Source organism: Trematomus bernacchii, unplaced genomic scaffold (assembly GCF_902827165.1).
Source record: "Trematomus bernacchii unplaced genomic scaffold, fTreBer1.1, whole genome shotgun sequence".
NCBI classification, from domain to species: Eukaryota; Metazoa; Chordata; class Actinopteri; order Perciformes; family Nototheniidae; genus Trematomus; species Trematomus bernacchii.
The window spans coordinates 38,305-61,432 of NW_022987839.1; the positions used below are offsets into that span (position 1 = coordinate 38,305).

General features: G+C 40.8%; 1 protein-coding gene and 1 pseudogene across 1 annotated transcript in view; one reads left to right on the top strand and one right to left on the bottom strand.

Annotated features, from left to right (window-relative positions):
- Positions 1–384: 384 nt before the first annotated feature.
- LOC117500095 lies at positions 385–4,258 on the bottom strand (annotated as a pseudogene).
- Positions 4,259–11,909: 7,651 nt separating this feature from the next.
- colec12 (collectin sub-family member 12) overlaps positions 11,910–23,128 on the top strand; it is a 28,929-nt gene continuing 17,710 nt past the window's right edge. Inside the window, exons 1-2 of the mRNA XM_034153062.1 lie at positions 11,910–12,289; positions 17,189–17,239. Coding sequence (XP_034008953.1) covers positions 12,283–12,289; positions 17,189–17,239 — 58 coding nt within the window. The 5' untranslated portion in view covers positions 11,910–12,282. The remainder of the gene's footprint in view (positions 12,290–17,188; positions 17,240–23,128) is intronic.

Here is a 23,128-nt window from a genome sequence, read left to right on the forward strand (position 1 = left end):
CCAGCACGAGAGCTCCCTTGGGCCAGAGTGAATACCACACCCTATTTTAGATCAGGCCGGGGTTAGGACTCTGTTCTTCTCACGTAAAGCACAAATCCAATCTTAAATAAGTAAATGTAAGATGCAAATGGTGGCTACTCTTGAATCATCTGATGTTGAGAAATAATTTAGTGATTAATCTAGCATTTAACTAGATTGCCATGCCTGGTCTGTTCAGAGAAAAGATATACATGTTATACACCACTGCCTCCAAGTGACTGAATTTAGCAATAGCATCTCTGTGTGAAAACATGTTTGATTGAACTGAGCAAGTGAATACATACAACCCATCTAGGCAGATAGTAATGTTAAACCGTGTATTTATTGACGAGAGGAAAGCATAGGTTCAGTCAATTAACAACTTTATTTTTTTGACATTAATAAAACAGCATGGATAAAGCGGAATGTTTGCCTTTCTAATAATCCTCTCCTTCCTCATCATCTCCCAGGCTATCAGCTCCAACCTCCTCGTAATCTTTCTCCAGAGCGGCCATGTCCTCTCTGGCCTCAGAGAACTCTCCCTCCTCCATACCCTCACCCACATACCAGTGCACAAAGGCACGCTTGGCGTACATCAGATCAAACTTGTGGTCAAGCCGAGCCCAGGCCTCTGCAATAGCAGTGGTGTTGCTCAGCATGCACACAGCTCTCTGGACCTTGGCCAGGTCTCCACCAGGAACTACAGTGGGCGGCTGGTAGTTGATGCCCACCTTGAAACCAGTGGGGCACCAGTCCACAAACTGGATGGAGCGCTTGGTTTTGATGGTGGCAATGGCAGCGTTCACATCTTTGGGAACGACATCACCACGATACAAAGGCAGCAGGCCATGTATTTACCGTGGCGTGGGGTCGCATTTCACAAACTGATTGGCTGGCTCGAAGCAGGAATTAGTGATTTCTGCCACAGAGAGCTGCTCATGGTAAGCTTTTTCCGTGGAGATGACAGGGGCATAGGTGGCCAGAGGGAAGTGGATACGGGGATAGGGCACCAAGTTGGTCTGGAACTCTGTCAGATCAACATTGAGGGCACCATCAAAACGAAGGGAGGCAGTGATGGAGGACACAATTTGACTCATTAACCTGTTCAGGTTTGTGTAAGAGGGACGCTCGATATCAAGGTTTCTACGGCAGATATCATAAATGGCCTCGTTGTCTACCATGAAGGCACAGTCAGAGTGCTCCAGGGTGGTGTGGGTGGTCAGGATGGCGTTGTAGGGCTCCACCACAGCGGTGGACACCTGGGGAGCTGGGTAGACGGAGAACTCCAGCTTGGACTTCTTGCCGTAGTCGACGGACAGACGCTCCATCAGCAGGGAGGTGAAACCAGAGCCGGTGCCCCCTCCGAAGCTGTGGAAAACCAGGAAACCCTGAAGACCGGTGCACTGGTCGGACTGAAAGAAAGAGAAAATAATAATAAATGTATTTATATAATACAAAGACAGCAGTGCCAAGGGTTCACAGCTAATGATAAAAAAAAGCGTATTAGTGCACAGCATGTAAACATATAGATTAAATTAAAACAGATCAGAGATAAGAGGGTGCCATACCATGGAGCAGTGGCTCTCAAATGGGGGTACGCGGACCCCTAGGGGTACGTTTGAGTACTGCAGGGGGTACGTGAGATTTATTTTATGTTAATAAAAAAAAAAAAAAGTCCTCAGTGAAGCACAAGCCCATGTTTCTCACTAAATTGTAAGTACAACTTATTAAAAAGATCAGTTCAATGCAACTAATGTCGTCTCAGTGTTATTGCATGATGTTAAAATTGGTTTGCCATGAATTTAGTGATGGATTGTAAACATTTGAAATGTAGCATTTAAGTGTTTCTCAGTTACAAGGTTGTTGTTTTAATAAATCAGACACCGATGGTGCAGCACTGTACCTCTTTATATAGGCATTTTTCCCCTAACATTTTTTTTTCAAAGGGGGTACATTATTGAAAAAGGTTTGAGAATCACTGCCATGGAGGGCTTTGAATGCGATCAGGAGGATCTTAAACTGAATTCTGCAGGGTGGAGGAAGCCGATGCAAGTGGGCCAGAATCGGGGAAATATGCTCACTTTGAAAGAGTGATCCGGGACTGTTATGTCTTGTGTTTGTTTAAAACACTGTACAGCTCTACATTTTAAAAACATATACTTCACATATTTATTATTAGTTATGACACTTGGCTTTTGCAATACTTATTTTTGCCATTCACCACAATATGATTGCATACTCCATATGTGAAAACCTACTTAGCAATAAACTGATTCATTTCCATTTAATACTCTTCAGAAAAATTGACTTTTGTTCTAAATGTACTGACCAGCTTTCGGATTCTGTCCATCACTGTGTCAATGATCTCCTTTCCGATGGTGTAGTGTCCTCGGGCGTAGTTGTTGGCAGCATCCTCCTTGCCAGTGATCAGCTGCTCAGGGTGGAACAGCTGGCGGTAAGTCCCCTTGCGCACCTCATCTAAGGGTAATGAGCATTAGATTATTTAAGGTTTTGAATGAGAGGGGGGAAAAGGCATTTGATACTTTTATCATTTATAATTAATGAGAATTTACCGATGACAGTGGGCTCCAGGTCAACAAACACTGCCCTGGGGACGTGCTTTCCAGTTCCAGTCTCCATGAAGAAGGTGTTGAAGGAATCGTCCCCTCCTCCTCCTGAGATGTTCTGGTCACCAGGCTTCCTGCCGTCCGGCTGGATCCCATGTTCCAGGCAGTAAAGCTCCCAGCATGAATTGCCAATCTGCACACCAGCCTGACCGACGTGGATAGAGATGCACTCGCGCTGTAAAAGGAAAAAAAGGTTGTTAAACTATCATAAAAAAGGAAGCCTAGTTGGCTGATTCTTGTGCAAAAACAGTGTAACATACATGCATTCTAGTGGCATATCATCACATGTGGGAGGACTGCTCTAGAGAAAAAGGCTATTTTAATAACCAAACATCATATCATGATTTAAGTCACCTGACGCACACAATTGTCATCTGAACAGAAAGAGTTATAATTAAAAACAAAAAGAGGCCAAATACTGTTTATAAGTCTAATACCGAAAGCACAATGACGCAGTTGTTGGCAGACAGGTGGCACGATTGGACGTGAATGTGGGCCAGTGTTGAGAGAACACTATGCATTGACATTTTCTGCAACTGTGTCACATGGATTGCGCCACTGCCACACCCCTTTAGGAGACTAGTGGCGTGGCAGGCCAGAACGTAAACACACATAATCATCTAATTCGACCTAAATAAAGTAAAAATTGGAACCATGTCTCATCTCTCTAATGTGAAGACAATGAAAACACGTCGGTTTGCTATCCTGGCTCCAAAATGGTGGAATGAGCTCCCCATTGACATCAGGACAGCAGAAAGCTTACACATCTTCCGGCGCAGACTGGAAACTCATCTCTTTCGACTCCACTTCGAGCGATAGAATTACTAACAAAGCACTTATATACTAATAAAGGACTGGCTTATCTAAAGCCAGTTGAGTAGCACTTGAAATGTTTTGGCTCTATGAAACCTGATGTACTTCTATGATTCTGTTTTCTTCAAGTTTGTATCTTCTTGGTCGAATGCACTTATTGTAAGTCGCTTTGGATAAAAGCGCCAGCTAAATGCGTAATGTAAAGACACTAAACCGAGGTCGACACAAATCCGTCGCAGGAAAAAGAACTCTCGCGATATTTGGGGAGACAGAGCGTTCATTTTATTTAAATATCGGCAGCGAGTAATCATTTCTGGTTCACTGAAATTCGGAAAACTTTTTTATCTGTGTTAATATCATGTTTTAAATATGAAACCATTAAACCTGGCCACTAATGAGACAGCAAGTATATTTATTTCCAACAATTAGCGCCGATTGTAAATGTGTCACTTCAACATCTTGAATGTGCCATCGAGTTACACTTAATTTACCAACACCACAGTTAAAACGACTTATTAATGACGAAGCTTGATTTACCGGCTTATACCGCAACATTTGTTTCCCTATAAAAATGATAAGTCTTCTTTAAAGAGTAAGCGGTTAAAAACGTTAAGCTGGTTACGTTTTCGCATGATGACACACGTTCAGAGCGCTGCATTTGGTTAAATACACATCCTCAAGTGGAGAAAAGCTGTACTATCGTACTCACCATTTTTCTGAAGATGTGAAGACAGAGGGTTTCGATAAAGAAGAGGAAAAGGCAAAGTTATCTCTCACAACAAGGCCTTTGTGAGTCCAGGTAAGAAGTGACTGGTGTATTTTTTTCTAGGCGGGGCTATTTATACTATCTTACGCGGCGCAATTGCTGCGGAATCTGATTGGATGAAAAGACACGTGAGTCCACTTCTGATTGGTTGAATTCTTTAGATTTTTTTTAAAGAAACTTAATTGAGCACATGGAAAACATACAAGAACACTGGCTAGTGGCTAACACAATTCCTGTTCAAAGCGGAATCACCCCACCTAAGAACGTCAGTCCCATGGATGTACTGGGAAAACGTGGTTATTGCTGAACTTTAATAAATAGACGTAGTAGAATAATAATAATTGAATTACGATAAATATATATATATATATATATATATATATATATATATATATATATATATATATATTTAAGTCATTTTCAAACATATCTTTGTCTGACATGAGTAATATTGTCATTCTTTATTGGTAAATATCATTCATTGTATCAACTGCAGGAAATAGTAAGCCCTCCATTTATATTCTTTATAACTGACTCTGACAATAGCTTGTTTATTATTGTTTTAAATTATGCAATTTTTTTCTCTTTTGTATCTTTATGCGTAGTTATAAAGAACTTAACTATTTATTTCAATGTAAGATTTTTTATTAAATCTGAATTGGTATTATGCATTATGCAATTTATTTTGCTGCACTATCAGGTCCAGAGGGTACCACTGCACTACTTCATCACAACATTGCATCTTTACCTTTGCCCTCTTGCTCGATAAAGTATTGTGGGTCACAATAGCCATATACTGTACGCTGGCTTCCATACTGCAATATGCAGTATGGCATACTTGTAGATTTTGCTTAATGACTTCATCTGTTTCTGGCATACCAAATAGTACAGTTGTATGGGTAAGGGAACCCACAGTAATCTCATTGTTCTCCATTGTATTCTGTCCAGTTTTTTTGTAGTACTTTTAACTGCTGCTTAATAAACCATGTAATCATAATCCATCCTCATCAAAGCCCGGTATATGTGTAATGATGTGTCTTTGAAAGCTTACCATTCAAAACCAAAGAAACACCTTACAAAATAAAGCACATTTAATGTCAATATTATATATATACTGTATATATCTATTATATTATTTCTCCTGTACATCAACCAACCAATATATTTAAATAGGATTTTTCGATCCATGGACTTGATTTGCAGTGATAACCCCTGGCAATGACCTTATATTTCATTTTAGTGACCAGCACATATTATGATTTTCCTCTACTGACATTTTGAATCCACAACTCTATATTGATGATTGCTTTCTGTTTACATTTGAATACACAGGGGCAATCCATCATCTGCGTTTACACATCACATACATGTTCCTGTTTTATTTTAACCAAAAAGTACTTTTAGGCCCAATCCCAAACCACTCCCTCGACCCTACCCCTCCGTGGCGGAGTGAACTCCGTCTGTAGCCACACTCGCAGCTCAACGAGGCTCCCTCCTGTCAGATGGAGGGAGTAAATACAGCGGCAAGCTTTGGGACAAACTCCCCTCTCTCCGGCAGAAACAGGAAATGCCGTAACTGTATGTAACAACGGTTTCAAATCAGCATCTCTTAGACAAAAAATGTAAATTAAGAACTCAAATAAAACTCCAAACATCTTTCATTGTGTTACTTTTTTGTAAAGCTCTTTTAGTTTTAAACCTGATGTTTATAAGCTTCTTAGTTTTTGCAACAGTCTGTAAATATACACAACTTTATAATAAAATGCACACATTTACCTTTTTGTAGACTAAACACAGGTATGATCCTAAGTTAAAAAAATATGAGGTTATCATGAGGTTGTTAACATCGCAATTTATCAGTGGATGTTTGCTGGAACTACTTGTAAACAGCGTGTTTCCTGACGGACACACACAGCGTGACTCCGGTCAGGTAGAGACCAGTCTCAAGTCAGCACCAATGCAGACTCGCTGTTTGAGGGCTTGTTTGAGGGCTTGATAGCCCACTCCCCCTCCACACCTCTCCACACTCGTTGGTTTGGAACAGCACTTAGGCCCCGGCTCCACGGGGACGAAAACGGGTTGAATCCGCATATTTCTCATGCGTATAGCCCTCTAAGCTCGACGACGCCGTAAGGGAAACGTAGAAACAGACCCCGCAAAACGACAACGGGTCCAAAGGTGGATAGATCTGGTAACGGAGCGCTCTGGGGGTCCAACGGGGCCGTGGGGTCGCCTATACGGTCATCCGTTTCATAGCCCCCGCCTCTCCCCGCCTCTCCCCACCTCTCCCCACCTCTTCCCACCTCTCCGCGTACCCCGCATCATTGCTGATGTGTTTCGTTAACAACAACAATAGCTATTTTAATTACCTCTCAAACTACCTAAACTAGTTATAAATATGTTTATTTTTACTGTCGAGTCATCATTACTGGATCAGCTGCTGCATGAGACAGACACTAACGCTGTGAGAAGAGAGGAAAAAGAGATAGGCTCTGTGTATTTTATTTTCATATATCATTATATCGTCGTTATTCATTTGTTTTAAAGCTCAATAAATAACAAAGAAGACCTTTGACCGGCACTTTTATAATTTTGTCCGGAAGATTTAAACTTTAACACACGTTGACTGGCGAAAAACTCTGCCCGGATCCCTTGGCCCCCACCGCGGAGAATAAACAGAAGTGCAGCCATGACAACCATTCTTCTTCGCTGCTTTTGTGGAGGAAGTTGCTGCTTTTGGTGGAGGAAGTTACAGCGCCACGTACAGGTTCGGCATATGTACTGCAGCTTTTCCAGCGTTTGGATGTAAACGGAGCCGTCTCGTGGAGCTTGACACAATCCGGTGTATATTGCGTGGGGACGGAAGGTTTTTTGCGGTTGCATTTGCGTTACTCCGATGCGTTTTGCCGTTTTCGTCCCCGTGGAGCCGGGGCCTTAATGTGGCGGACCCTCCGCGCGAACGCGCAAACGGAGGGGTAGTGTGTAGGGGTAGGGTGTAGGGCGTGGTTTGGGATTGGGCCATAGAGCATCTTCAGGGCAAGCAGTATACGTCACATCCTGCCCAAAATGACGGCCCCGCCCACTGAAGAGTGAAAACAAAGCATCAGCGCATCATGTCTAAAAGCCAGTGGTGAGCAGTAAGGGCCCTCAGAGGGCCTAAGATATTCAAAAAAATAATATTTGAAAACATAAAAAAAAAAACATTACTTATATTTTTCATTAGTTTTACCAAAATAACTTGATTTAATTGTATTTAAAATAACATTTCCAAAGAAATAAATCCTTCGAATCTGTCTATTCAGTTTCTGTGAAATGTGAAGGGTTAAATGCCGTCTCTGCGAGTTATGTGAAGACAGGAGAGCTTGTTGGTCCCTCTGTACATTCACAGAGGGCCCGCTATGGCTATAGTAACTCAATGAGAGAGTAATGTCAAATGTACTGTTTACACTTAGAAATATAGGTGTTTGATGTATGGTAACATCAGAATGTAGCACAAAAGAAGCCACAAATGATCTGAACAAATATTATCATTTGGATAAAATACGGAAATGTTTAATAGTACACCTTTGGAGGAATAGAAAGTAGATGTTTGACATATTGTCTTTCATTTAAGGGTCAGAAAAAGTATTTGACTTTAAATAGGACATATTATGCTCACTCTCAGGTTCGCATTTGTATTTTGTGCCTCTACTGTGACATGTTTCCATGCTTTAATGTTCCAAAAGGTTTTTATTCTTCTCATACTGCCTGTGCTGCAGCACCTCTTTTCACCCTCTGTCTGAAACCAGAGCCCAGTCTGCTCTGATTGGCTAGCTGGCCGGCTCTGTTGTGATTGGTCAACCACTTAGAGATCATGTACAATGTGTTGGAGCGCTAGCCAATGGAAGTGTGAGTGTTACATAGTGATGTCACAATGTTACAGAAGTAAACAAAGGAGTCCAATGGAGGCGTTTCAGCCCTTTAGCCTTCGCAGACCATTTACATGCAGAAAAACCTATGGCCCAGGCCTTTTATAACAAATATTATCTTTAAATATTGCATTATATGGTTTTTGTGAATTATTTTGGCCACAATAATTGTGTGGTGAATTTCATATTCTGTGGCAGCCCTAAATGTAATCAACCCATTAGCTTAGCTGTTATTTTGTAGGTGTTGGTTTTAATTGATCATTCATGTACAACTTACAACCAGCTATTATTAGATCTTTGCGCAGATGTGAGTCCAGAGTATTTTTAGTTTAGGAGAACATTCCTCTCAGCAGGAAGCTGTTTATCATTCCGCTCCAGGAATGTGAGAGACTCGGGGTGAAAGGGTTCCTCCGTCCCCATTTCTTCCATAGTGCCCCATTTACCTAAAAAATGTGCCCCCCTTTGCATGCTGTGACTCAGATAATAGCATCCTGACTGGACAATAATCTAAAACAGCTTCAGGTCAGTATGCAGCCTGCAATGCTGACACCTTCAACATCTGGTTCCAATAACGCTGCGGGGGGAAACTCTTCCCATGTTCTCCCGCGGCCGACTTAAATGTAAAACAGTTGACAATAAAAAAAGGTCTCAGGCTACATGCACGCAATATAGGAATAAATGTAAATCACAAAAAATGTCTCCATTAGTTGAACTTCAAGACTTGTTGCAGGAGAAAGCGTTGTTTTGTTGATGTTATGCTCACACATCAAATGCACTTTTGACTTTTTGGAGAGTTATAAACTTCAAGGTGAAGCAGCGTGTCCATACAACTCACGATGTGGTTCTGTGTTAAGTTCTGAGTTACTGATCAAAGCATGCAGTCCTGAACTGAAGAGATAAACAGGTGCAGGGGATAAACTGCTTTAATGGATGAAACCGTTAACAGCTGGGAACCAACAGGTCTGAGAGCTGTGTGAGTTTTCTGAGGGAACAGGCTTTGTTTAAATGATGTCTTATTTAAGCTCTTTTAACACTGAGAAGCTTGAAGGAGAATGTGGAGCAAATATTTCCCCAGTAGAAAAATGCAGTAATGAGCATGCAACAAGTGTGAGAAAAAAATCCAATTAAAATGAGTAACAGTTTTTGCTTGAGGGATATGTTGCCTCAGAAATATATATTTTTTTTAAACAAAGAGCAGATGTAAATAATAAACATACTTTGTTATGTCTTACCTGGACACTGTGATCACTGAGTGCCAGTCCTTATCACTTAAGCTCTATAACAAATACATATTTATTCTGTGAACAGCTTTTATAATAAATTACTCTGTGTAATGTGAAAGGTGTTGCTTATAGAGACAGACGTTTACCACCTGAGGCTGCAGAATTCTATAGCATCATTTAGCTAGTTTTTTTTGTTTAATGTCCCACAATTTTTTTCTGTTTCGGTTCCCATAGCTTTTATCATTGTTTTCAGCTGAGGCAGGCTTGTTTTCAGTGAAAGGCTCTGATAAACCCACTGTACACTACAAGCCCAGCAAGAGAGACAAGCTGGTGAACATAGTGAAGAATTTAGCAGCTAAAGAGGCAGATATTTCCCTCAGGCGAAAGATAAGCCCCAAGCCTGTTTTTCAGGTCTCAGGCTCGAAAATGACATTTCCAGAACAAATGACAATAACTTCACTTCTAAAAGGGGTAAATTAATAATCTTTTTCCTCAAATTAATGATAAACCTGTGAGTTGGATGTAGAAAAGTCAGAATCAATATAGATGTTTTTTATTTTAAAGAAAATTCAGATTGAACATAGTAAAAAAATGTAAATTATAGTGTCCTCCCAAAGAAAACCCATTATTTATAGTGAAAACCACCCTTGGATGATGGGTTAGTAGACTAAAAGCTTAAGGAATCCAACGTACAACATATATTAAGTACCCTGTATCAAGATTGATGCAAAACAAGTGACATTTGACCTTTTTAGAGAGGTTTAGCAAAAAAGACTCCACCTCTGAGGTCATTTGGGTGGAAATGGGTGTTTGCCGTTTCTCTGAAACCCATTGGTCGATTTTGATGATTGACATCTCTTTTGAACCGTTAGAGCCAATGGAATTGAAGGGGAATTTCCACACACACGTTAACATTGAGAAATGAGAGCTATGTGCACGCAGTTTGCCCAAAGCGAAACCTATCTTACGCTCTGAAATCTGAAAACTTAAAACTAGGTTTATTGCTGATGGATTATCAGAAATAATTTCAAAGTGACACAGACACATTGGATTAACCTATGGATTAACCTTCAGCAGCGTTTTTATCGTTTTAATGCCATTGAAGACAACTTTTGATCAGAATAACAGCTAAGGTAAGAAATGTGCCGTTTTTGCTACCTAATGCTACATGTCTGTTTTTGTTTCTCATGTCGCGAGGTTTGATCATGGAGTGATGATACTGATATCTATCGAATCTGTGTAATGTCATTATGCTAATCGATGGGTTGGATGTGCAGTTACGATAAGTAATAAGGGTGTTTATACCGTGAGTTCTGTGCTAACGGCGTTAGCATTTTTTCGCTCAGGGCTAATTCAGAGGCTCAGCATTAGTCTTGTGTTTTCTTTTGCTAAAAATGGTTCATATCATCAGTTAGCTGAGTTTCTTCCCGTTACATGGATATGAATTCATAGTTTATTAAATCTTAAGAAGCCCTCAGACACTGTTGCTTGCAGATGTTGTGGTTTCGGCCCCTTCGGCGGGTCCGTGGGGCTTAACAGGTTTTAAAGAGATAGACTATTTCACTTTTCATTAACTTTTAAACTATTCATCAGGTGGCCAGAAACAAGACTACCAATAAATGTTGCTCTCTGTCTGCTGGATACAGGGGCGCCGCCAGGGATTTTGGGCCCCATGAAAAGATGTCACATTGGTTACTTAAACCTTTTTTTCATAATGTTCTAAAATTGTTTGGGCCCCTGTCAGTCAGGGGCCCTTAGAATCGTCCTAACTTTTCACCCCCTTACGACGCCCCTGGCTGGATGTGTAAATAAGAAATTAACACAATCCTCATGTCAACTGAACAGCTTGATGCTGCCTCCATGTGGCGAAACAGATTAATGTAGACCTGTTGTGCAGAATAAAAGAGTTTCTCAATTGTTTTGATTAAATATTGCAAGATTTTGAAGTACAAATTGATAGTTAATATATAAGTAGCACATTCAAACTTTTCTAAACCAACGAATCCGAGCCAATATTATCAAAATAAGAACAAAATGTATATTTGGCACTCTCGCACACATTGTCCGCCAATTCAACATTCAAATTGAGTTAATCACAATTAAATTAACGAGAAAGTGGCTTTGATTTTAGTGTAAGAAACCCCTGCAGTAACCTATATAATTTATAGAGAATGTTTTTATAAGATATATCAAAACCCAGCATATTGCCCAAGGAGTTGTTCTCCGTTGTAGCCTACCTGTTAATCGCCCATAGTGAAATCCAAAACTCGTAATTATGCGCAGTACACACACACACACACACACACACACACACACACACACACACACACACACACACACACACACACACACACACACACACACACACACACACACACACACACACACACACACACACACACACACACACACACACACACACACACACACACACACACACACACACACGGGGTGCAGACGGTGCGCACAGATGTGGGAACACGTGGTTTCTCCTCTCACCCCTACGGGCGCACCACTTCCTCTCACTTTCTGAGTTTCTCCGGTTACTGCTGCGGGTACCACAGAGTGCTGAGCTGGACAAGGATACACCCCTCACCTCAGCATCTTTCCAAACTACTCTACTAATAAGAGGACAGTTTTTTTTTCTCTTGCAACTCCTTCTTGCATTCCCAACAAAGTTCACTCCTCGTTGTGCTGCAGCATCTGAGGTGCGACCCTGAAGTTACCTGCGCTTTATAAATCTTCCTGAGAGTTGGATGGAGTTTTGATTCTTATTTGCTACTACTCCAACACAACGGTGGATATTGGGATACTTGCAGTTCCTAGCTGCTGTGCGCTCAAAGGGAACTTTTGGGCAGATGCCATTGCGATGCTGTGGATGTGACTTCAAACAACAGCTTCACTACGGTAGAGTCCTGTAAACCACAATGAAAGGTAGGCTCATTCAGCGGCATCCACCAACAGAAATAACTGAAGCACACTCCACACTTTCATTAATGAGCTATTTTTTACTAGTGCAACATTGCTCTCGCACTTTCTTTGTCCCTTTTCTGCCTATTTCTCTCAGTCTGAGACCTGAGGAATGCGTGGGCTATAACTCCGTCTAACATCTGGATTCAATTAAGGAACTCTGCTTGGGATTGTTTTGCATCTGCCTGCTGCACATCAAACACCAACCTACACTAACTGAACTGCTCACAACAAAGCCACAACACATGATTACAGCCTCACACAGAGAGCAAGTCACTTTATGGTGGGTAATGTCAGTGGTGAAGTAACTACCTTTACAAAATTGTACTTAAGTACTTTAAAGGAGTATGTTAATGTTTTGCTATTTGAACTTCTACCCCACTAAAGTTCAGAGGTAAATGTGTACTACACTACATGTGTTTAATATATTTAGTTATGACATTTGGATTAATAATGTGAAATATAAACCCTTAAATAAGACTTTAGTTACACCTGGAGTAAAATTAAAAACTAAGCAGTATACAAAGTAACTAGCAGCACCTTTACTAGCTTTAATAAACACATTAATGCATCGATAAGCTGAATCAAAACATATAATAATATGATTCTGAAATGGGCCAATCTGCATAATGAGTACTCATATTTAAATGCCAACACTTTTGAAGAAAGATTGCAGGACTTTTACTTGTACAGGTTCTACTTTTACTTAAGTACAATATATAAGTATTTCTCCCACCTCTGGATAATGTCATGTTATTTGTGCACTATTTTCCATTTCTGTGCTGCACTTGTACTCGTTAGATAAAAAGTGTCTTGGCTTAAAGGTATGAATAAAGCCTGAAAGGAAACACTGAGTCAGGCTTAACTCTGGTGCATGAACAGCTTTATTGTGGTAGGCTATAACTCTGCGCATGCTCACCCGTACATCCAGTGATGTTCTGCCTTTCAACACATTACAAAGAATAAAGTCAATGTGGTCAGCTTAACTCATGAATGTTAAGGTATATTTTAAGTTTTCTCTGATGTGATTCTCGTGTGGTGTCTTTGTGTTTTTGGATGCTGATCATTAACACCGTGCGTGTCATTCTCACCCACTCACTCTGGCACTCAGTGGGTCATGAAGGTCTGCTCCTTTATTACATTGCGTAAACACTGCATGAATCCTGCCACCTTGTGGTCCATCTAAAAATAATAAAACAAAGCTCTGCATTGTGGGCATGATTATGAATAACTCTCACAGTGATATATGATATGGCTGCCCTGCAGACCACTTCCTGTTACTGCTGTGGTTGCAGAAAGAGTCAATGGGACACAAATATCATTAGGTTTGTGTATTTAGGCTTTTATTTGTTTAGTATATTGTTTCCTTTTATAAGTTCTTTGTGATGATTAATAGAATGAGACAGTTCTGGAGACATCTTTATATATACACAAGCAGGCTGGAAAACTGTAGGACCAGCATGCATCAGGGAGGGTTTATTGTTTTAGAGGCAGCAGGAAGCCAACTGTCTTTTACATATAGATAAAGCACAAGTAAACTAATCCTCTAGAGCTTGTAGACAGAACATATTATTACAAAGTCCACATAACTTGTTTGTTCTGTAATTGCAGGTCTTCATCAGTGGACGGACTTTACTCATCCACTGATGAAGACCATGAGATGTGGTTAAAAGCTCTGAAAAAAAGATGAGAGCTTATTTAAAGTGGACCTATTTTAATAATATAGTGTAGGACCATACCTATATAAGGCATATTTATACTTTTTTTTTGCAAAAACCAAACAGATCATGCATTTTAGCCATGCCTCATTTTGCTCAATTTGACATTTTTTAGCTCTGTGTTTGTAAGGGCAGATTCAGTGAGAACAGCACCATCTACTGGCCTGGCATATGTACTACAGCGTCTCCAGCGCTTTTGAACGGCAATGGTCGTGGCTGTCTCCTCCTGATTGGTGGAGTTGGCCCAATAGCCGTAGCGCCACCGTCCTGACGTCAGGACAGTGTTCAAATCTGGATCAGTTTTTATCAGATTCGTTGCAGCCCCTTTTTTAGAGATTTGGGTATGGAGGAAAATAGAGAGGGTTGTGTTTTCTGACACTTGGTGAGTTCCCTGGAACACCGGAGACACATATTCATGTATAAAAGACGTACAAAAGTGCATTTTGCATGATAGGTCCCCTTTAAGTTAATGTACAACAATGGATTTATTTTGCATACACAGCGTATTCCTGTGGGGTATCAGTGGACACTTATGGCGCGTTTCCACTACACAGCCTCGCTCGGCCCCGCTCGGTATGGCTGGGCCTCGTTAGGACTGGCTCACTTTATGGCGCATTTCCATTACAGTTTAGGAACTGGGGCAGTATCTATAGTAACGCAGTGTAGGCGGAGCCGTGACGTGATCTTCAGAGGACCCCAGAAAAACAACACAGCCGTTAGCTGTTAGCACTCAAAGCTCACAGCTCCTCATATATGTTCAGAAACTAGACAAAAGTTAAACAAGTACAAACCACAGACTGCCTGTGTCATGGTGAATACAGTCGCTGGTTTATTTATGTCTGTATAGGCCGTTGTGAGTGTGGACGGTCGGAGCATATACTGCGTTAGCTTAGCCAATCTCCATTTAGACAACAAGCATTTTAAAAGGTTTTTCCCCTGCCGTCTGTCTGCAGACTTGACAAAGCATTAATTCATGGTTTTTACTAACCGGTATCAGTATGTTGTTACTTCGGCATCATTTTGAAACGTGTATTACAATTAAATCACGGTCAAATATGTCCATCTTGTTGTAGTTGTAGCCCCCTTGCCAGCGACGCTCTCTCTAGTTTAGCATACTCAGCCCGACTTAGCCTCGTTGTCTCTGGCCCTGGACCCACGATTTTATGAGGCCAGAAAAACTGTGAATTAGGACCCGCCGGCCGGTACTAGGCCAAGTGGAAACGCAACCAAAGACGGGCCGCTGACGTCACAGCCCTCTTAAACCGGGCTGCGCGCTGTAGTGGAAACGCGCCATTACATGTTTCAGGCTGCATTAAAACACTATAGTCACCGGCCATTCTCAACTACTCCTCCTTTACGGGCCAAAAGGTTAAGGATGAGCTACATTTGTATAGAACGTGAGAGTTTTAGTTACAAGTCATAACATTTGTTTAAACACCATTTCAAAGTGAAACAGGTGCTAACTCTTATTATTCATTAAAATGCAGTTTATTTATTTTTTACATGCAATCTGTATGTATAAACGCTGTTCAACAATTAACCAAATGTATCCCAGTTTTAACCACAATGCATCTTTGACCTGCAAAAACAGCACGTCAGGCTCACTGGGATCTATTTCTGTGGTGTAGCAACTCTTCTGAAGAATCATGGCACTCTGCAGCAGTATTCATCCCAACATTTGACTCACATGTCTATTTTCAACCCCTTGGGCAAGATGTGATGAACTTCATTTCCCCCGAATGGCTATTAAGCCAAACATACTTAGGGTAACATTTGAATTGTAATTGGACACAATCATGTTGCTTGGAAACACAAACAGGAAACCGAGTTTTGGGGGTATTTGGAAAGGCAAATTCCTCAACGAAGATGTGGTTTCCGATTATTTACAACTGTTTGGACTGCTCTTGTCACCTCTTTACTCGCTCTGCTCTCCATCAGGGGGATGTCTTAACAGAAGTCACTGTGATTTCTTGCAGTTTTAGGCACCCAGAGCAGTCATTACTGAACAAGGAGAGAGACACCACAAATAACACTAGTACCATCAACTTTCTTCATTCACCTGTTTTTCTACCTGTATTTGGAGCCTCTCTTCACTTCCCTGATGGACAGCCATTGCTTTTATTTCGCCACACCTCACTGGTTTTGGCATTTTGTGATTTTCTGATGATCTTTGAGCCTTGTGGTGTTTCGTTATTTTAACTGGTCATGGATGTGGTCGCAGAAAATGTTAAGCTTTGAAGTTTGCAAAGTACTTTCCCACAGACAAAAGAGATGCATGAAAGGAGACGATGCTCAGGGCCTCCGGTCATGAGAGGTTGGAGTAATCCCCCGTGGTAAAAAAAAAAAAGTCTACTTCAAAGAGCTGAGATACTGTGCGAAACAGGTTACATGTTTATGTTTAAATAAGGCAATACACAATGGCTTCTCTGGACTGAAACACGGCTTTAGGTCTGGACCATTCAGGCCATTTAAACTCTGAAAAAAGACATTTAAGATATGTATGAATGTCATCCTTGACTTAGGAAGTGGTGGTGGGACAAACAATAGCTTGTGTTCCACCGAACAAATTACTGGAGCTTTTATCGGCTTTTCACAGTCTTCATCAACACAAAAGGTTTACTGAGTTTCCCAAAAAAGGGACCGAATTCTTTCTGCGGATGAAGACTGTGAAAGCTCTGGAAAACAAACTTGTAAGTGGACCTTGGCTTCAGATTATTTGGATTTAAGTGATGGAGAAAAGGGATGCCTTGGTGGTAAATACCCTAGTAGGCCTTTTTAAAGTCCTTTACCCTGGGCATGCTTTGTGTTGGGAGGCTTTGCCCCGGATGTCTGGAGGTCAAGATAAGATAGGGACCTTGGAGATGTTCCAGACTCCCACGGGAACAAGTCTTGCCCCAAGTTCACACAAGATAGATGAGTGGCGTGACTATAATTCAATATAACCAAAGTTTTTCACATCACATTTATGTTGTAAAAAACACATATATTCAATTAAGGATACATGAGGCTCACACGTTTTAGGATAAGATTGATATTTAGCTTTGTACAGTCAATGCTTGAATGTAATAATATGAAGTAATGTGTGTCTCTTTTTATTAAATCTTGAACTCGTAATGATTTCCCTTATTTCTGTGTTCTCCTCCAGACGACTTTGCTGATGAGGAGGAGGTGCAGTCCTTTGGTTATAAGAGATTTGGTGAGTATCATGTGACTTCTTGACTTCCAGCTTAAGGGACTTATTCATATAATATCCCATATGGTGCACCAGTGATGTGATTGCATTAATAATATTGTCTTTAAATACAGTATTTTGCTTGGCTGTAATCCACCTACAGTAATCCACAAGGTTAAAAGGAGCCCACACCTCATTTCCCAGAAACACACCTATTTTTGGCTGCTGATTTCAATTTTAGTTTTGTGTTATTACAGCAGTACAGAGAGGGAAACCGCAGCATCCTGGGTGTTCCTGACCAGCCGCCTGACGTTGCTACCTTATCAGCATCTCAGTGTACCTTTGTTTCACTCGGCACAAAACTACACACAATCATTTGGTGCAAAACCAAGAAAATCAGTCTCACAGGGTCTGCTGTTTGCCTTTCTTCTAATTGATACGGCTTTCAGATCCACAATTTTCCAGGTTCATAATCTCACTCACTCATCAGGCAAAACATATGATACCCACATGGTAGCTACCCAGCTGTGTGTACGTAGCACGTTGAAAAATGTTACATTTACACATTCCTGGAGTTCAAGCAAATCTCCTGACACAAGCCACAGTCGTTTCCACTGAGAGAGATTTTAGCAAAATATGCCAAACTGACTTTTGAAAACTAGTCAAAGGTTTTTAACTGAGATAATACACTGGGTCTTAAAGATTTTAGGGTTTTGAGCATTATTATTATTCAAAAGATTGATCATATGCCTTTAGATTCCTCCGACCTATTTACCATGCGAAGCCCAGGGTATTTCCTAAAATCACTTTTGCAATTTTGCACCTTTTTATACAGACATTGAACAAAACAAGGCACTCTCTTAAATGATTTAATGGTTAATGTTGTTTAAATTACTGCGCGATTGGATTATGATTTAAATCAGGACATTTTTTAAACCCAGGACAAGTTACCATGATTAAAAGAATGAATACGCTTTCTGTATAACCTTTTAAAGTACTTGTCAGTACTCACCCTACACATGTTAGAAGTTAGAGTACATCAAATATAGTGACTTTTTACAAACATTTTTTTTTTAATATATGCGATTTAGACAAGATATATTAACATATGTATTCATAACATCTGTGCTTTTGCTCTTGCTCTTGAACTCTGGCTACTTAGCATCTGCAGAGGGTCATGGGTTAAAGAAACACTCCAACAAAAATGTGTCTGTCGAGTATCAAATACTCACTGCCTGTAGGCTTAAAACATGTCAAACATTTATTAAAAATCAAACTACAATGGCATTTGAACAGCGCAGGAACCACCATAACCAATGATGAGTTGATATGCTCCTCAGATAGTCCCATGTGACAAGTTGTCCACCTCTATCCAACATACCCAACAAGACTCTAGATACAGGCAATAGTCAAAAGTCAATACACCTGGTTGTTGTTTGCCCCTAAAACTCAGAATTGTCGCAGAGACATGAAAGTGGTATCAATCTTCTCATTTCACTCACAGCAGGAGTATTTTCCAAAATGTTGAAGTATTCATTTTGACATGTCATCAGTGGCTTCCACACATTCTTGTGTTCTGGCAGAGAAATGTATTGTGTGCTTCTCGTGTGTCCTCAAGGCGGAGAGGAATGAGGTCCTTGACTCATTTTGACATCTGCTTTCTACAAAAGGTCTGCTATACCACCGAGAGTATGTCCAAACCTGAGAAGTTGCTGAACCACTTCCTGTATCCATAGTGGAAGTTTATTTAGACCTATATACTCGGAGAGAGAGGTGGAGAGGGCCTTCAGGGTCTATGCTGTGTCAGCAATGGAGGAAAGAGAGGGAAGAGGGGGGATGGAAAAAGAGAAAAAATTACTACCTCATGTGGAGATCATTTCACAAAAATGTATTTATGTCTGTATTTTACAACTGCTTTCTCATTAATATGCTTTATGCTTCTGTGATTCAAAGGAGACACATTTGTCATTTATTTGTTGCTTTATTTTCGGCTGAGGCGTTGCATTCCGTGCTCGATTTATTTTTGGGAGCACAACAGCAAATGGTTTTAATTTACGGGGACTTTATTACTGTTTGGGAATGCCTGCCTGATACTTACAAACCCCCCCCCCCAGGCCATGCATGCAGTTCGTGTTCTGCCGTCCTAATGAAAGATTACTTGCTAGTGTTTTCAATAAGAAGTGGAGTAAGATGGAGGAGGAGGACAGAGGGAGAAAAACATTAAAGGCATACAAAGAAGTAGACCTTATCAACAGTGTAGGAAAAAGAAAGACAGACAAAGCAGCGCAGAGCAGTGCTGACTTATCTTGTTGTTGATCTTATCCCAGACCTCTAGATCAGCGAGAGCGGTCTGCGGCTGGTCAAAGGGATGGTGGGTCAATCCTGGATTGACCAATGACTGGCTGGCGAGAATGCATCCCATACACAGCACAAATCACTGCGTCCCAGCAGGGGCCGGCCTGAAGCATGCCATGAGGGTTTCTGCTGAGAGTGTTAGCGGGGGGGGGGGCAGGCGGAGGTCAGCTGCAGGTCAGCCGAACAAATCCCTGCACTGAAGAGCAGCCCTTTGTCTAGCTTGATAAAGACTCAAAGGCAGATGGAGATAGTCTGTTGCACATCTTATTAGTCATTAAATAATGTGTCTCACAGTGGGGCTTAATGCAGGTCAGCATGTCTTCAGCTGGCAAGTACATGCATCAGAAGATGAGACAGACTGATCATATTTCAGAGGACATTTTTTAGTTTTTTTCATCTCAGTAATGCTTTCATTTACACACATCCTGGAGAATTGATGGAGGCATAGTTTATGTCTCCTGTCAAAGTGGGGTACGAGTTAGGGAAGTGTGCATAATGTCAGTACATAATGTGCCTTTATGAACTGAGACAGACAGTAATGGACCATGAACACAAACTCATGGGCATGTACATTATTTACTTTCACTTACAGTGATGGGCAGTTAGTTGCTCACATTCCTGTTGAACTGGCACACATAATGTGCCTCGTTTTAGATGTTTTTATGTAGTTGAGGGTTGTAGAGTCCCATGGGTCAGAGGACTTAAAGGTGAATCTTTCTTGACTCATGTCTAAGTGCCTTTTGAGTCTTTGAGTAGTCGTATACATTTCTTCAATTGACAATAGTTTGCATCCTGTTGGTTCCAAAGTGTTTGACGTCTGTATGTGTGAACCGGATTAAAAAATGTTATATCAAGGTGGTGGAATGTCCTCTAATGTGTCCGACTCTCATACAGAAGACTAGAGTTAGCGCTCTGTTGCAGACCAACAATTGCTGTTGGGTTGTCTTCAACTCTAACCATACTTTTAGTAACCTAACCTCAACCACACCAACTCTACCGTAACGATATCCTATCCATAGTGTAGTTTCTGTCCCTGAGTGAACCCCCCAGCAACAGTTGAATTAGCATACACACATATTTAGAAAAACATTAAGTGACATAAATCCCAAAACAAGAGGATGCTGATAGAGGGAGTTAGGTTTGCAAAAGGCACCATGGATGCTAAGCTCATCATTAGTGTATGGACATGTTAAAAGCTTTTTCACGCTTCTTGACGTTATTGTGATGTGGACGATGATTTGCTCGGGGTCTCTGGAACTGACATTTCATAATAGGTGCTTCACTGTTATAGCCTTTTGTAACATGTTGCCTTTTGGGTTAAGTGTTTGTTCAGAGTTTATTATACTAAGTGTTTGAAATGCTCCTTATTTTTATAATAAAAATACTTTACACAAGTTGCCAGTGGGCAAAATGCTTCCCAATTAGGATGAGTGTGTCTGTCTTTGACACATGCGCTACTGTCTGTTCAAAATAAATGAAAGAAACGTAACCTTATGCTTTTATTTTCTTTCCGCTGCACCAAACCGTGACTGCCATGGACCGTTATACCCTTTACTTTATATTTATGGATGCTATATGAAAGAGCCTGAACCTCTGCATGGCTCCTTTTGTTATCAAGCCTGGAGATCAAAATGAGCTCCAGCTGCCTTGACTTCCATCTTATCTTCATAGCAGGCTTACAGTTTCAGAATAATACAGTGCAGACATTGCTTTGCAGACATTAGATCAGGCGCTCCTATTAATTCAAAATGTCAGTTAAAAAGGATTTCAAAAATAAAACATGACATTTCTGGAGTTGCCGTGGAGCTTCTGTCAGTGTGGTTTTATATAAAGCCGTATTTTTTTTTAACAACCACCTCATCAAACATCTTCGCACCACTCAGTGCTACGTGTCTCTGAGGGATACTTTGACCAGTTTTAATGACACGCCTGCAACCAACTGTCATCTGATAGGGTGTCTTTTCTCACATAATGGATGTTTGCTCAGCTCTCCTTTCCCAGAAGGTTGTTGTCTCGATCACAAGAATAACACACACAAGTATTGGAAGTGTCTGACTCCATTTTCTGTCAACAAGTCTTAGATATGCTCAGGAAGTTCTGCATAAGCCTCAGCTTCAGTGTTACACTTAATGGAGGACTTTTGGCTCCAGAGAGGGCCAACATCAACCTTGCTGTTTCCTCTCTTTTGAAAAACAGCAGAAAGCTAGAATGAAAAATGTGTATTTTCCTTTGTACTGCTGTGAGTCACACAGCGACTCTCTGACCTGCCTGCGTTTTTTGTTCTGGCTTTGATTAAGTTGGCCTCGCAACAGCACACCACTCACTGTTTTTCTTGTTTATGCTTTAGTGCTTGTATTTTTGGAGATACTAAAAAATGTCTGTGTTGTGCAAAGAAGCAAGCCATGTGGAGCCTTTCCATCGACTTGGCTCCCGAGTGTTTTGAATGACGGTTTCAAGTCAGGCATGTGTTTGTGTCTTCACATCTGTACATCTGCTGCAAAGGAGATCAGAGTCACTCAGTCTGCATGGATATAGTACAGCAGCTCTTATGTTGTGTGAAGTTCAAATTGTTGTGTACTTCAGTACAATAGTTCAGAGTTAGTTCACCCACAATATACAACAACTGATTTTACTCTTTAGTAAGGTCTTGTGCGTGCATTTGGTGCTAATTGGCTGGATTTAGAGACAGTACTCCAATCCCATGGAGGAATATGAGATTGTGTTTGTTCTTATAAAAAACAGCATTATTCATTTCTTAAAACAATGGAACTACTTCTGTGAGAGAAAAACCAATGCCTCTCGGTCACCTAAATTCAACATGTGGGGTTATTTTCAAAATCTCAGCCAATACAATTTAAATGTTTTTCTCACTTGACAGCTTCTGCAGTAAGTGAGAAAATGTGTATTTTGGAATTTGGCATCTTTTGATAAAATATTAATTTAATGAGACATTACATAACTTTTGACATGGACCACAGTGGAGCTACAATAGCCTGAGCTGGAAGTCAGACCACCCTCTCTGTGGTCAGCATCCCAAAAGAAAATCCAGACTTGGACTCCACAGTGTTTGGTTTTATTGGCACTGCTGGGCGATGAAGCTTGAAAGTGGTGTGCTGTGATTGTATTGAGTGAAGCACAGACTCGGGCTGATGATCATCAGGCTGGCTGATGATTGTTGCTGATTCAGTATCTTAAGTACTTCCATGGTGGGCCACCCAGCAGGCGTGACCACGGAAAACCCAACTGCACAGATGGTCTGGGAGTTAACTCCAGTGTTCAACTTAGCACCAAAGTGGTTTTGGGTTCAAATGAATTGCGTAATGATATATTCTAAACCCGCATGACAAAACATGTCTTAGTTTATTTGTGTTCATGTTGTTGTGGTGCAGTAGAGATTAGGAGAAGTCAAGATTTCTGATTGATCTCACTGCGTCTGATTTGTCAACGTCTTCCAAGGCACAGATACTTCTCTGAGAGGCTCCAGTGTGGGAGCCAACATTTATAAAATCTTTCTCAAGACTAATATGGTTACAATTATAATTGTGTTTGCCACACTTA